Below are 12,117 nucleotides of genomic sequence, written 5' to 3' on the forward strand. Positions count from 1 at the left end.
ATATAACCTAACAGATTAGTGCTCAATAAACCACAAGTAAATTAAAGGGCCTGAATCTGTACAGGGCTGACAGGTCCACCTCCTTCTCCCACTGATGATCTGCAGCTGGGTCAATTAGCAAGTAGCTCCAACAGCTTAAAAGCCAGCTGGAGCTCAGGCAGCCCTGATTAAACATGGAGACAATGGAGAAAGTGTTTGTGGTCAAAGGTAAGAAAACTGGACTGAATTAGACGTGTTCATTTGCCTCATCAGGTGATTTGTTTCTGAATTCTGTCCAACATGTTTTACCTTTTAGATATGAAAAGCTTTGAGTGCTCATCTCCATCAGAGCTTGACAGGAAGTTTTATGGGGAACAGAGTCTGCTGTCTGCACTGTCAGTGGAACAACTGTCCACATCGAGGGTGTTGAATGACACGACAGCTGATGGATTGGACACCAGGCCGTCTGTTGGAGCCTCTCTCTGCCTGTCCTCTGACACCGCCTCCCCCTATTCAGGGTTTTCAGTGAACACCATGAACACTCATGAAGCTGACGGCTGCTACCTGGCCGTCCCGTTACTGGGGAAGTCCTCCACTCCCCATATGCTCCTTCAGAAGCCAAAGCAGCCAGCTTGTTTTGATCAGTCATACAACGATCTCACCGCCTCGCAAATGTCATGGGACGTGTCTGTGATCAAGTCGGAGAGCAATAGCCCCAGATTCTACGTGGAGTCCTGCACTCTGGAGCAAACGTGGAGTCCAAAACCCTCACAACAAGAGTCACTAGCTGATGTTTCGCCCTGATGTGGCTAAAATTAACACTTTACAAGGGAAAAACGTTAGATGTCAAGTGTGATGTGTACTCCCAGCCTCTTAACACACTATGTCCAAGTTACCCCCTGCCCCGCCCTCAAATCTGTAGTTTGACATCATGTTCTGTTTTTAAGGGATCCATGTGAGGACTGATGCAGAACAGTTTGCCTTTTTAATAATCATATCAATGTTTTAACTACAAAAATATTTTCAAAGCACTGTTAAATAAAGGGTATAGAACTTTATTTGCTCTGGTATATTCTTACAATGAAAGACAATACAAAGTTATAAAATGTAGCTGTACATGTTCTGAAAAGTGTGGTTACCGCAGTCCCTCCATTGTAACTGTGTGCTCATAAGCTTTCTAATTTCAACAGGGACGTATCGAATGTTCAGGTTTCTTGAATCCAATCACAGCGGAGTGAACCGGGCCTCCGGGTCCACATCGTGTTCCTGCCAAAAGTGAGGAAAGTCATTATTGGACAAAGCCTTTAGATACAGGAAGATGTAGTTATGAACACACTCACCTGATTTAGTTTCTTGAACTCTACAACCTGGAAGAAAATGTGTTCCAAGATGTGCTTGGCATCCCTCTGCTCTTTATCCAACTTAGAAGTCACTCCGAGAATTTCACCACATTTCCGGACGTAGAATTCAAGGTCATCGTCTGTACCTGTGAACACAACCAGTTTAATATCAGGATGAGTACGATTAACTGCCTGCTTCAAAACTGGCAAGTTCAGAAATAAACTTAGTTTAAGGGAGATGTCTGGGTAAAGTGTACAAGAGGTGGGACTAGGATGATCAGATTTAGACTCATGAGCAAACATTTAACATGTAAAGAATATCTGTAGCAGGAGGATTGAAAGTTGCATCCCACCTGACGGGAGGTATCAACAGGCCTTTTTAGACTTGTTTACAAAAACAAAAACAAAACACTGCATTTCCTGTTATTTGTAGTACTTTTATTCATATTCCATGAACATTTCATTCACTTTTGGTGATTTGTAAATTTAAACTTTAAGTAAACAGAAAAATATCATGAAATGCTAACCTGCAGGAGAATTATGACAACATTCTTCAGACATTCAATAATTCGATTAAATTTTATTTATATAGTGCCAATTCACAGTCCCCTATATTTTATTGTAAATACCCTACAATAATAGAGACAAAACTCCAGCAATCAGATGCTCCCTATGAGCAAGCAACTGGTGACAGCGGGAAGGAAAAACTCCCTTTTAACAGGAAGAAGCCAACAGAACCAGGCTCACGGAGGGGCAGCCATCTGCCACGATTAGATGGGGTGAGGGGAGGACACTGTGGAAGTAGAGTTAGGTAGCTGCTCTGCTTCGTGTTGCCACATGACACTAAAGATAACAACTGTGGAGGAATTGGCTGACTTTTGAAGTGTCCTGTCTTATATATAATATATATGTTGACTTTTAAAACTAGGTCCAATTAAAAGATAAGACATAGGTTAAGTCTTAATATGTGATGCAAGAGCTGAAACTGCTGTGCAGTCCCACGTAAAGAGGGACACCTGATCAACCTATATGAGATACAGGGTGACTACTGAACTGCTGTGAAAATAACCACCAAGCTTCTCACATTAGTTTATCACACATCATTAGTCTTATACGTGATAAGTAGCAAATGAAAGTCAGTTTAATGTGGAATCTCACTGCCCTGGACATGTAAGTCCTCACATACGCCTCCATCAAATGATATCTAGAGGGCTGCAGTGCATGTTTGAATGCTCCATTAGCAATTCTGAACTTACACTTATTGGTGAGCTGTGCCAGACGCACTTTCTCTGACGAGAATGTTTCGTCTAGATCGAACAGATCCAGCATGGGTGGAGGCAAATCGTTTAAGGCAGGCGGAAAGACCTGAAAGACAGGGCAGCACCTACTTTTGGCTTCAAACTTGTGGGACTTTAAGCAAAAATGTCATCTTAAGATTTCAGTGAAATCCTTTGTACAGAAAAACCCCAGGGGAAAAAAAAAACTCACAGCAGGCTGAAGCTGAGGCAGAGGAGTTTCAAACTGCGGTGCAATCAGCTGCAGCGGCTCAGCTTTCACATTAAGCTGCTTGTAAGCACTGCAAACCAAAGATCTGTTTTTAGCTTCGAAGGGAAACAACAGCGTTTGGACTCAGGGGAGGGTGACCGATTTCTCACCTGATGACTTGGGGTAAGGTGTCAGTCGACAGATTGAACAAAGACATATCAAAGAGAGAGGTGAAGTCCCGTGGGTTTTCGTCTCCTTCTTGTAAGCACACTCTGAGCTGTTCAGACAAACAGCCAGTGTCTGGCAGCATCGTGTAATCTGTGATCTGGGGGACAAAAAAAAGGACAAGAAGAAAAGAAGAACCTTGGCTCATTAAAAAAAAAAAGAGAGAGGGAGAGAACACAATTAGAATCAGAATACTTTATTGATCCCTGGGGGAAATTATTTTTTTGTTAGAGTGCTCCATTATAAACCAACATTAAGACAAGACAGACAATACGCTAACTAAGAATAGGAATGGCTAGGAAAGCCATTCTGCCATGCACTCTTCTTCCTCACCTCTGGGTCTTCGGCATCAATCTGATTCAGCTGAATGTTATCGGTCATGAGCCACTGAAGCACAACGTCCTGTGATAAAAGAAAAAGTTTCATTTAAAGGAGCTTTATTCTAGAAGGATCATGCTTTTACCTTTACCTAATAAATTACACAAAAAAAGTGGACTTACCATGATTTTACTGTTCTCCTCTTTGTCTATGTATTGATCACTGAACATGTGGCAGGAACCCAAGACAGCCAGTTTGCCAGAATTCTACATTAAAAAAAAGTAATCTCCATCTTACCACATTTCTGACCATATGGTTAGAAAAACAAAGTTGTTACTACACTGTGCCTCTGACCTTGCCATGATAGAAAGCCACGACAGGCCTGTTGAGGGGGAAGCAGACGGAGCCCGTTGAAAGAACAGCCACGGCCGGCTTCATCACGGTCAGTGTGGCACCGTACGGGTACACAAATGTGAGCGCCCTGCACAAAGAAAGACAACAGCTCAAATGTGAAGTCTTTCTCTTTAATACAGAAGATGGAGGTGTACAAGATTGAGACTCACTGTGCATTGTTTCCAACATTTTCATCTTCAATGATTCCTGTGACCACTTTTCCAGCAGCACGGCTGATCTCCCTGCAGAGGAAACAGGCAACTGAATTGATAGTTTGGCATGTATCAGCATACAGATGAAATTAGATAAGTCTTAGATTATGCCAGCATAAATTTAGGCTAGAACAATCTGGGACTCTGTGAAATATACATAAAAAGAGAAAAACACTGGTGAACCTGTTCAGTACACCATTGGACACAAGCGCCTCCTTAGGATGGAAGTATTTGTAGTACACATTCCTCACCACAGCATCTTGGATAAACAAGATGAAAACAAATACAAAGCATTTTAAAAACAGCATGGGCAATGTTTGCATAGCTGTTTTCCCAACAAGGTTTCAATACGCACCATTGTTGACCATTACTCCGAAGTCCTCCAGGAGAAAATTGATGTTTGTGTCATACTTCATTTCTCCTCCTTCACCGAGCATGACCAAGATATTCCCTCCTCCATCCAGGTAGACTTTCAGCGCCTCCATCTGAAATAAAAGGAAATAAATAATGTGAAAATGTGTTTGCGGTTGAACAAATGAAAGAAGCTTAAATATTTTGGGTGGCCCTAAGCCTTGTAGAATTTTAGACTGCTTGGAAATTAGCCTTCAAATAACATCTTTTCGCCCATACATCACCTCTGACCCTGTGAACCTCTCCCTTGGACCTGCAGTTATCCACAACTTGACACTCTTCAGCTTATCCAAGGACAGCTCTTCTTTTATGCTACAGGAGACAGCACAGATTTTGCATTTGAGGTTTTGAAATTGCTGCAGAACTATGCGAAAATGTTGGTTAAGCTTGAGAAAAATGACAAAGTAAAATATAACTCAGTAAACATACTAAAGTGCTTTATTAAGATTATTACCAATACGTCCCATTTTATTATTTTACTTTACTATACTTACTTACAGAGACGAATATTCTAGCCTCCTATGTCTATATGCTTGCTTTGTTTACCAGGTCCACTGTATCACATTTACATTTAAGAGCATGTCTTAGCTGATAACTAGAGGACTTGGTACTATTTCTCTCTTGTATTTAATCGTCCCCAAACACCTTACCTTTGGATTTTCCACTGAGCTTTTAGTCTCTTCTGCATGGATTTGTAGCCATTGTTCGTAGTAAAAAGCTCTCTTTTTGAAGCATTGAAGACCACGCTGTTGCACTGTTCCTTCTCCATTATTTACCAGCTTCAGTCACCAAAGTTAGTGCTCTTATCATCCACACACCTAAAAGACGTTAAAAGCCCAAGTCAGACTTTACCATTAGTCCAGGGCTGCTATTCGCCAGCTGTAATTAGCATAGTTTTGGGTTTGCATCCACCGTCGTGTGCTAAAATGGTGTTAGCAAAAAACAGCCAAGAAGCTCGCTAACATTATGGTTAGCCGTGAAGCTAATAGCGAGGTGTTTTCGCTTCGTTTCACTAAAGACTGCTATGGTAACCTGTCAACTGTAGCACTCTGTTTTCCCCTTATGTTAAAGCCCAGGTTTACATTATTAAATGTTAATTACCTCAAAGCGCTCTTAGAAGCGGTGCATTATGGGAAATAATGGTAACCAAGGGCGCTAACAGCATAGCAACTGGATAGCGCAGAGCATTGTGTCAAAGCAACGTACGGTTAAAACAGCTTTTCAGCGCGTTTGTTCAGTAAGCATCACTCCAAGGTCAAAATATTTGCACTTTGAAGTGCTAGATAAAGTTAAAGGAATGTTCTGTGGTTTAACGATGGTTTTTATAAACAGAAAAACTTACAAACAAGTCAAAACTTTAAAGGTATTATTTCATCCCTGTCTATTAGTGCCATCACGGTGCATACACTAGTGCGGCTGATCCCAATAACCAACCAAGTATGACAGGAACTAAAGGTCTGTGGTTCAGATGAGGTGTGGGGACCTTCACCAGATGTGCCAGCAACTCTTACATTTGAAGTATATAAGTAAAGTTGTAAAAGAGGCTCACACTCATTCCAAAAAATATATTTTTTTAGTTATGGTAAATGGCCTGTATTTATATAGCGCTTTTCTAGTCCCTAAGGACCCCAAAGCGCTTTACATATCCAGTCATCCACCCATTCACACACTGGTAATGGCAAGCTACATTGTAGCCACAGCCACCCTGGGGCGTACTGACAGAGGCGAGGCTGCCGGACACTGGCGCCACTGGGCCCTCTGACCACCACCAGTAGGCAACGGGTGAAGTGTCTTGCCCAAGGACACAACGACCGAGACTGTCCAAGCCGGGGCTCGAACCGGCAACCTTCCGATTACAAGGCGAACTCCCAACTCTTGAGCCACGATCGTAGTTATGATATCTGTTCCTCCAGTCTGCCTTCAGCACAAAAATATCTGCCTTTTCTGGAAGAACTGGAGTCAGGATCTGAGAATGTGTGTGGGACCCTGGAGGCCAGCTGGTGAGTCTGTAGGAGGAGATGGAGTGGTGTTCCCCCTCGGACTCTGCTGCACAGGGGTAAAAAAAGGTGTCATCAGCTGCTCTGAGTGAAACAATCCCCTGACTGCGATATGAGGAAACTCCTTGGACCCCGTAACCAGGTCAGGGTAAAGGGAGAGGAATAGATTGTTCATAGAGTCCAAATGGCTGCTGTTTAAAGGATGGTTCCTCAAGTTTGTGATGAAAATCTGACGTACGAACATCACACAACTGTGGGATACTGTCTGTTCGTGACTTGGACAGGGGGAACAAACTGTAGCAGGATCAGCCTGGTATTATTTGTATCCCACTGTAACTTTACTGTATAAAGAGCTAACATCTCCAAAATTTCAGGAGTAGTTAGTCATTATAAGAAATGTTTATGAACTAAAAATCAAGAATGTGGGGTGCTGTTTGTCCATGATTTGGAAAGCCCAGAGCGTGCTCCCGACGCTGGGGAAACAAATTCTGCCGTGGATACTTACCTTGGCATCACTGTTGTGCAGGTGAAGCCAAAGACAAGATAGGCTTCATCATATTTTCTAGTCTTTGGCTTGGAAACATATTTGGCGTTACTTCATCTTCTGCTTTGCGTTTGTGGGAGCCCCCCCACACACACACACACTTTGGGACCAACTGTGTTACTGGGTGGTTGTGGCCTATGAGGTGAGTCACATTCGCCCCTAAGTAATGAATACATTTCATACAAATCATCTACTGATGGAAATGTTGGCAGTTCCATCCCTGGCTGCTCCAGTCTGTATCCCAAAGTATCCTTGGGCACAATACTGAACACAAGTTGAATGTGGGAAAGAAAGTTAGAGAAGGAAAACGTTAGATAGAAAGCCCTTAGATGTAGGAAGGGTGCTTGTATGAATGTGTGTGAATGACGCATGTTGTATAAAGTGCTTTGAGTGCATGAGTAGAAAAGTGCTATATAAAAGTTCATTTTATAAAGCAGTTGCTTATTGCTATGTGATAGCCTCTAGCAGATTTGGAGGTAGACTCCAGGTGCCTTATTCGTGGTAAAACAAGAGACAGATTTATCTGTGAGGATTTCTCTTTTTTTTTTTTTTTTTTTTTTTTACAAACTAGCTTCAAATGAATGAATATTAGTAAATAAAAAAAAATTAAATAAATATTGTTAAACATTAACAAAAAACAGCAGAGCTTGTTCTTTTTATTCTGTTATTTTATTACAATATAACATTACAAATAAATGATGTAGACTGTTTAAAAAGGACTGGGGACTTTAAAAGGCAAACAGCTAAAAAAAAACAACCATAACAAACCATGCAAATGTATTCATTACAAAAGTATTAGTTGGGACTGAAAAAATATGAAGCAACTTTCGCTGCTGCTGTCAGCGGTTCGACTCAAATTGTACATTTGGACTTCACTAAAGAGAGAAATACTGTCACGTAAAGAGTTTCATCTAATAACTATTTAATTTAACAGAAAATACAAACGAAGAAACAAAAAAAAAAAAAAAAAAGACTGTCAAGAAAAGACAGATTTATAGATTTCACAGCCTCCCAGTTTGTGCCAGAAGATTGAAACCTTTCTGCTTCTGTAAACACCTCAGACAGGCCTGAGATTGTCAGAGATCCAATCAATCCTGCGAGGCCGATCTGGATCGAGAGCGAGACTTGGAGCGGGAGGCGGAGTGCTTGGCAGGGGACTTGGATGCCTCCTTGCTCGGGGGTGATTTGGAGGTATGTTTCTCTCCCCTACTCTCTGAACGGGACCTTGATCGGCTTTGTGACTTCTTACTGGACGACTTCTCCTTGGAACGACTCCGGGATTTGCGCGTGGCTTTGACTTTGGATGAGCTCTTGGAGCGAGACTTCCGAGTGCTGCTCTTGGAGGGACTGTGAGATTTGCGAGTGCGAGACTTCTCTGGAGATTTAGAACGGGAGTTCCTCTTGGATCTGGAATGCGACTTCCCCTCTGACCTGGAGCGAGATCGCCCTTTGCTGCGTGACCGAGACCTGCAAAACACACACACACACACACACACACACACACACACACACACACACACACACAGAGAGGGAGAGGAATAATTCATCACCAACTTGGTCTGGTCCCTGCACACCATCAACTACCAGGTTTCAGGACTGAGATGTAGTAAACAATCACAGTAACTGGGTACTTTGGCTTTCTCTGACACCATATTTCCTTAATAACATGACAAAAACATGACTTCCTGCTGCTGAAAAGTTAAAAAAACTGAACAGATGAAGAAGCAGTCCACATGAAAATGACAAATGGGTTTGCCGTCTTCGTCAAAGTGGAACCACTAAAATTAAAACGGCTGCTGAAAAGACAAAAAGCTAAATATGCTTAAAGCATGAGACAAAGCCATTCAAACGTAACTGACCGTGAGCGGGACCTGGACGAGCTTCTACTTCTACGGCTGTGAGAGCGCCGTCTGCTACGAGACCTGTGGGTTCGAAAGTAAAAATAACTTTAAAGTGGACGTGGAAATCTGCTCACCACCAACATTACGTGTTAAGTTTAAAATAATCCTTAATTATGCTGAACAGCAATTACAGATAAAACATAAGAAAAGTGAACAAACAATAAGCATGAAAAAAATATAAGCCTCACTTACCTGGATCTGCTGCCAGAATATGAGCGTCGGCGGCGAGGTTTGTCTTCCACCAGACGAATCTTCCTTCCATTAATATCAGTGCCGTCCAGTTTTTCCAGAGCTCGTTTCATGTCTGAACGGGAACGAAATTCGATGACGCCCTCGTTGGCCCGTCCTTTATGAGCGTCAGCATAGGTTACTTCACCCGCCTGCCTCATAAAGTCCTATGACACAAATAAAAACATGACTCTGAAAATGACTGTGGCTAGTTGTGGATGACATGTGGCACGTTAGCTCTATCTACCACTGGACATTATTAAGCTGTTCCCACACAGGAAGCAATTTGCTTGTTGCACATCGATTTGAAACTGAAGTTTGGTTGTTCGTGTAGCAGCTAATCAAGTCTCAAAACAGACCTGTAGGTGGTTAGGTCCAGGCTAATTTTTCTTTCTTGCAAGGGCAACTGCCATCCTCTGCTGACATGCAGAGGTGGTCAGGAAAAGGAGACAGGAGATACAAAGTCTCACCTTAAGGTCCTGCCAGCTGCACCTGCTGGACAGGTTCTCCACAATGAGGCGGTGTTCAGTGCGAACAGGTGGCCCGTACTTATCCCTGCCGGTGCGATTCCAACTGCTGTAGCCTCCACCTTCAACAAAGACAGAGAGACTAACATTTCATTCAAGGCCAGAAAACCTCAAAAAAAGGACCAAACTGGCCTAAAAAGATTTACTAGATCACTGCAGACTGAACCTCTCTTGTTTTTGTTCTTAAACCTCCTTCAACTATTAATTATACCATCAACTAATACCTGTGAACCTGTCTTAATTGTGTAAGTGAAGGGGATTAAAGATGCCAGTGGTTTTTAGTATAAATCCCAGAGTCCTATTGATTGTTTTATATGTAGACAGGGATCGCTTAATTTAGCATTTAAAGAACAGAGAAAATGTGCAGCACCCTATGCCCTGTGGACAAGGAATAAAAACCACTTTATTAAGAATTACACAGCAGTTCTTCTCCTTTAGTTGTATTTATTAAACAGCTACAGATTTGCCTAAATATACAAAAAAAAGGATTTTTTATTCTGTCCTTATAAGACACATCTAACGCCTCTTTTTTTCTCTGTATATACTGGGAATAATGTGATGCTTGATTCTTGCTGTTGAAGCTGTTTTAGAGTCTACAGTTTAAATATAAGGTAAGGCTCTTTCTAAATTTCTTATTTTCTAGTCTTACTGTACAATAAAATATGCCTTGTTCTGAACTCTATCCACTTGAAACTCAATGACACAAACATGAAACCTACCAAACTCTTTTACTACAGAGTACAGGGAGCCAATTCACAGGCTCAAACGCGTGTTGGCTCGATCCTCTGCGACATGTCTTGCGTCAGTAAAACCAACAGGATTCCTCACCATCACCCTGGTCTATTGGAAAAGGGTGCTGTCATCACGGCTTCCGGTTATGTCAACCAATGGTCAAAGGGCAAAGGTCACACACACATTTCAAGGGAGAAAACCCAGGCCAAACAGGTCAGGCAGTCATCGTTACCCTCATTGGACTCGGACCCAGCCCGCAGTGGACTCTTTCAAATTGAAACATCAAGCACTGTGTTAATGTCGACTTCAAATTGAATACATCGTAGCTTCACAAGTCTTACCTTTTCTTTAATCACTGTTACTCATTGGATTTTAATACAGTTCTCTTTACACAAAGGCACAATGGATTTGAGTGCTAATGGGAATAGACGTGTAAATTAGCAATGTGTATGGCAGGGCATGTCACATGTGTACAGGCAGCTTCAGTGAAACTCATTTAATTCTTTGCTTCAAGAGTCAGTGCAAGTGTAGCTCACGTTAGTTAGCACAAACGTGTAAGAACCCCACGTCTGTATGACAATCATGCTTTGCTCTCAATCAGACGTGTTCAACTTACTACGTCCCCCATAGCCATATCCGTCTCTCCTGGGTCCACGGGCATGCTCGATAACGACCCGCTCTCCACAAAGTTCCTTTCCATTCAGCTCATACACAGCATCATCAGCATCTCGCATGTCCTCAAACTCGACAAAGCCGTACCTAAGAATCAGTGTGCAGGAGTCAAAACAATGGCAAACACTAGCCATTAATATCATTACCAATTAATGCAAATGATTCATAATTAACTCTAAAGACTGTCTAATATGGTAAACTTTTAATCAGCGGCTAAGAGAACTGCTTTCCAATTTAAAAATCCTGGTGCTCCTGTCAAACTTTACAAGCAAGGGAATAAAGGGATTTGGGAAGCTATGGCAATTAATCTAGGAATATTTCTGTAAAGTTTATCATAGACTCTGACTCTATCTGATCTGATTTGGTAATTATATGCAATCTATTTCTCTAATACAGCAATTATCTAAAACTTACACTTAACTATTATATTTGTGCTCAGCAGCCTTTCTGTTTTGTAGGCATATAACCAGAATACAACCAGCTGGCAGCCAGCTGATAGAGTCCCCTTGTTTGCGCTCACTGACAAATTCTCATTTAAACTGATGATTGACCCTGTAGCGTTTCCCAAGCAGCTAGTGTAATGTCAGCGAAGAAAAATTAGCTAAAAGTACCAAAAGCAGAGCTTTGTAAAACTTAAATGACAAAAGACAGGACACTGTACCGCAAATTCAACTTTTAGCTGACATTAGCGCGGTTAGCACCGCACACTGTCCCTACTAGGGCATCAACTCTCGGGGTTAACATTAAAATAACATCAAGCTAGCTCACTAGCTAGCAGCTAAGAAAGATGAGACGGTCTTACCCATTTTTCAGGTCGATCTCTAATAATTTGCCATAGCCACTAAAAAACCTTTGAATATCTTTCTCTCGAACATGGTAGCTAAGTTTGCCAACATAGACCCGAGGCATGCCTGAAAATATTGGGCAGAACAAGTTAAACACAACTTGTTTGGAGCTACACACAGGCCTAGGCGACGCTCGAGGTTAGACTTCCGGAAAAAACAACTTCAGAATAAAAGCTGACGAAAATGTAGGCACAAAGTACACACTTCAGTTTTGTGTGTGTGAAGCTTGTACATAAGACCTGTGCGGTACCTTCACACTGTACATGTCTCTTTTGACTTATGTGAATATTCAAGTCTTTGCCTTGATA

At 41.9% G+C, this 12,117-nt stretch overlaps 3 protein-coding genes across 5 annotated transcripts; 1 reads left to right on the forward strand and 2 right to left on the reverse strand.

Annotated features, from left to right (window-relative positions):
- The first annotated feature begins 83 nt into the window (after positions 1 to 83).
- LOC309706138 (uncharacterized protein) lies at positions 84 to 1,037 on the forward strand. The gene is made up of 2 exons (XM_082532403.1): positions 84 to 207; positions 296 to 1,037. The coding sequence occupies exons 1-2, from the start codon at positions 174 to 176 to the stop codon at positions 781 to 783; spliced, it is 522 nt and encodes a 173-aa protein (XP_082388529.1). The 5' UTR covers positions 84 to 173; the 3' UTR covers positions 784 to 1,037.
- Positions 1,014 to 5,751, reverse strand: ift52 (intraflagellar transport 52 homolog (Chlamydomonas)). Of its 2 annotated transcripts, none has more exons than XM_082532402.1 (14): positions 5,706 to 5,751; positions 5,014 to 5,181; positions 4,588 to 4,675; positions 4,308 to 4,437; positions 4,136 to 4,211; positions 3,911 to 3,982; positions 3,702 to 3,828; positions 3,530 to 3,613; positions 3,363 to 3,431; positions 2,975 to 3,129; positions 2,808 to 2,895; positions 2,576 to 2,684; positions 1,320 to 1,465; positions 1,014 to 1,245 (listed from the first exon to the last, which is right to left on the reverse strand). In XM_082532402.1, exons 2-14 carry the CDS (start codon positions 5,130 to 5,132, stop codon positions 1,204 to 1,206), a joined length of 1,305 nt encoding a protein of 434 aa, XP_082388528.1. In that variant the 5' UTR covers positions 5,133 to 5,181; positions 5,706 to 5,751; the 3' UTR covers positions 1,014 to 1,203. The 2 variants fall into 2 exon arrangements, with proteins under 2 accessions (XP_082388528.1, XP_082388527.1); XM_082532401.1 differs by lacking the exon at positions 5,706 to 5,751 and adding an exon at positions 5,465 to 5,668.
- Positions 5,752 to 7,825: 2,074 nt separating this feature from the next.
- Positions 7,826 to 11,972, reverse strand: srsf6b (serine and arginine rich splicing factor 6b). Of its 2 annotated transcripts, none has more exons than XM_082534558.1 (6): positions 11,767 to 11,972; positions 10,909 to 11,051; positions 9,504 to 9,622; positions 8,998 to 9,200; positions 8,764 to 8,826; positions 7,826 to 8,371 (listed from the first exon to the last, which is right to left on the reverse strand). In XM_082534558.1, the coding sequence occupies exons 1-6, from the start codon at positions 11,871 to 11,873 to the stop codon at positions 7,993 to 7,995; spliced, it is 1,014 nt and encodes a 337-aa protein (XP_082390684.1). In that variant the 5' UTR covers positions 11,874 to 11,972; the 3' UTR covers positions 7,826 to 7,992. The 2 variants fall into 2 exon arrangements, with proteins under 2 accessions (XP_082390684.1, XP_082390683.1); XM_082534557.1 differs by having other exon boundaries at positions 9,504 to 9,625.
- Positions 11,973 to 12,117: the final 145 nt, after the last annotated feature.

Source organism: Aulonocara stuartgranti (assembly GCF_965226115.1).
Source record: "Aulonocara stuartgranti genome assembly, chromosome: 5".
NCBI lineage: Eukaryota > Metazoa > Chordata > Actinopteri > Cichliformes > Cichlidae > Aulonocara > Aulonocara stuartgranti.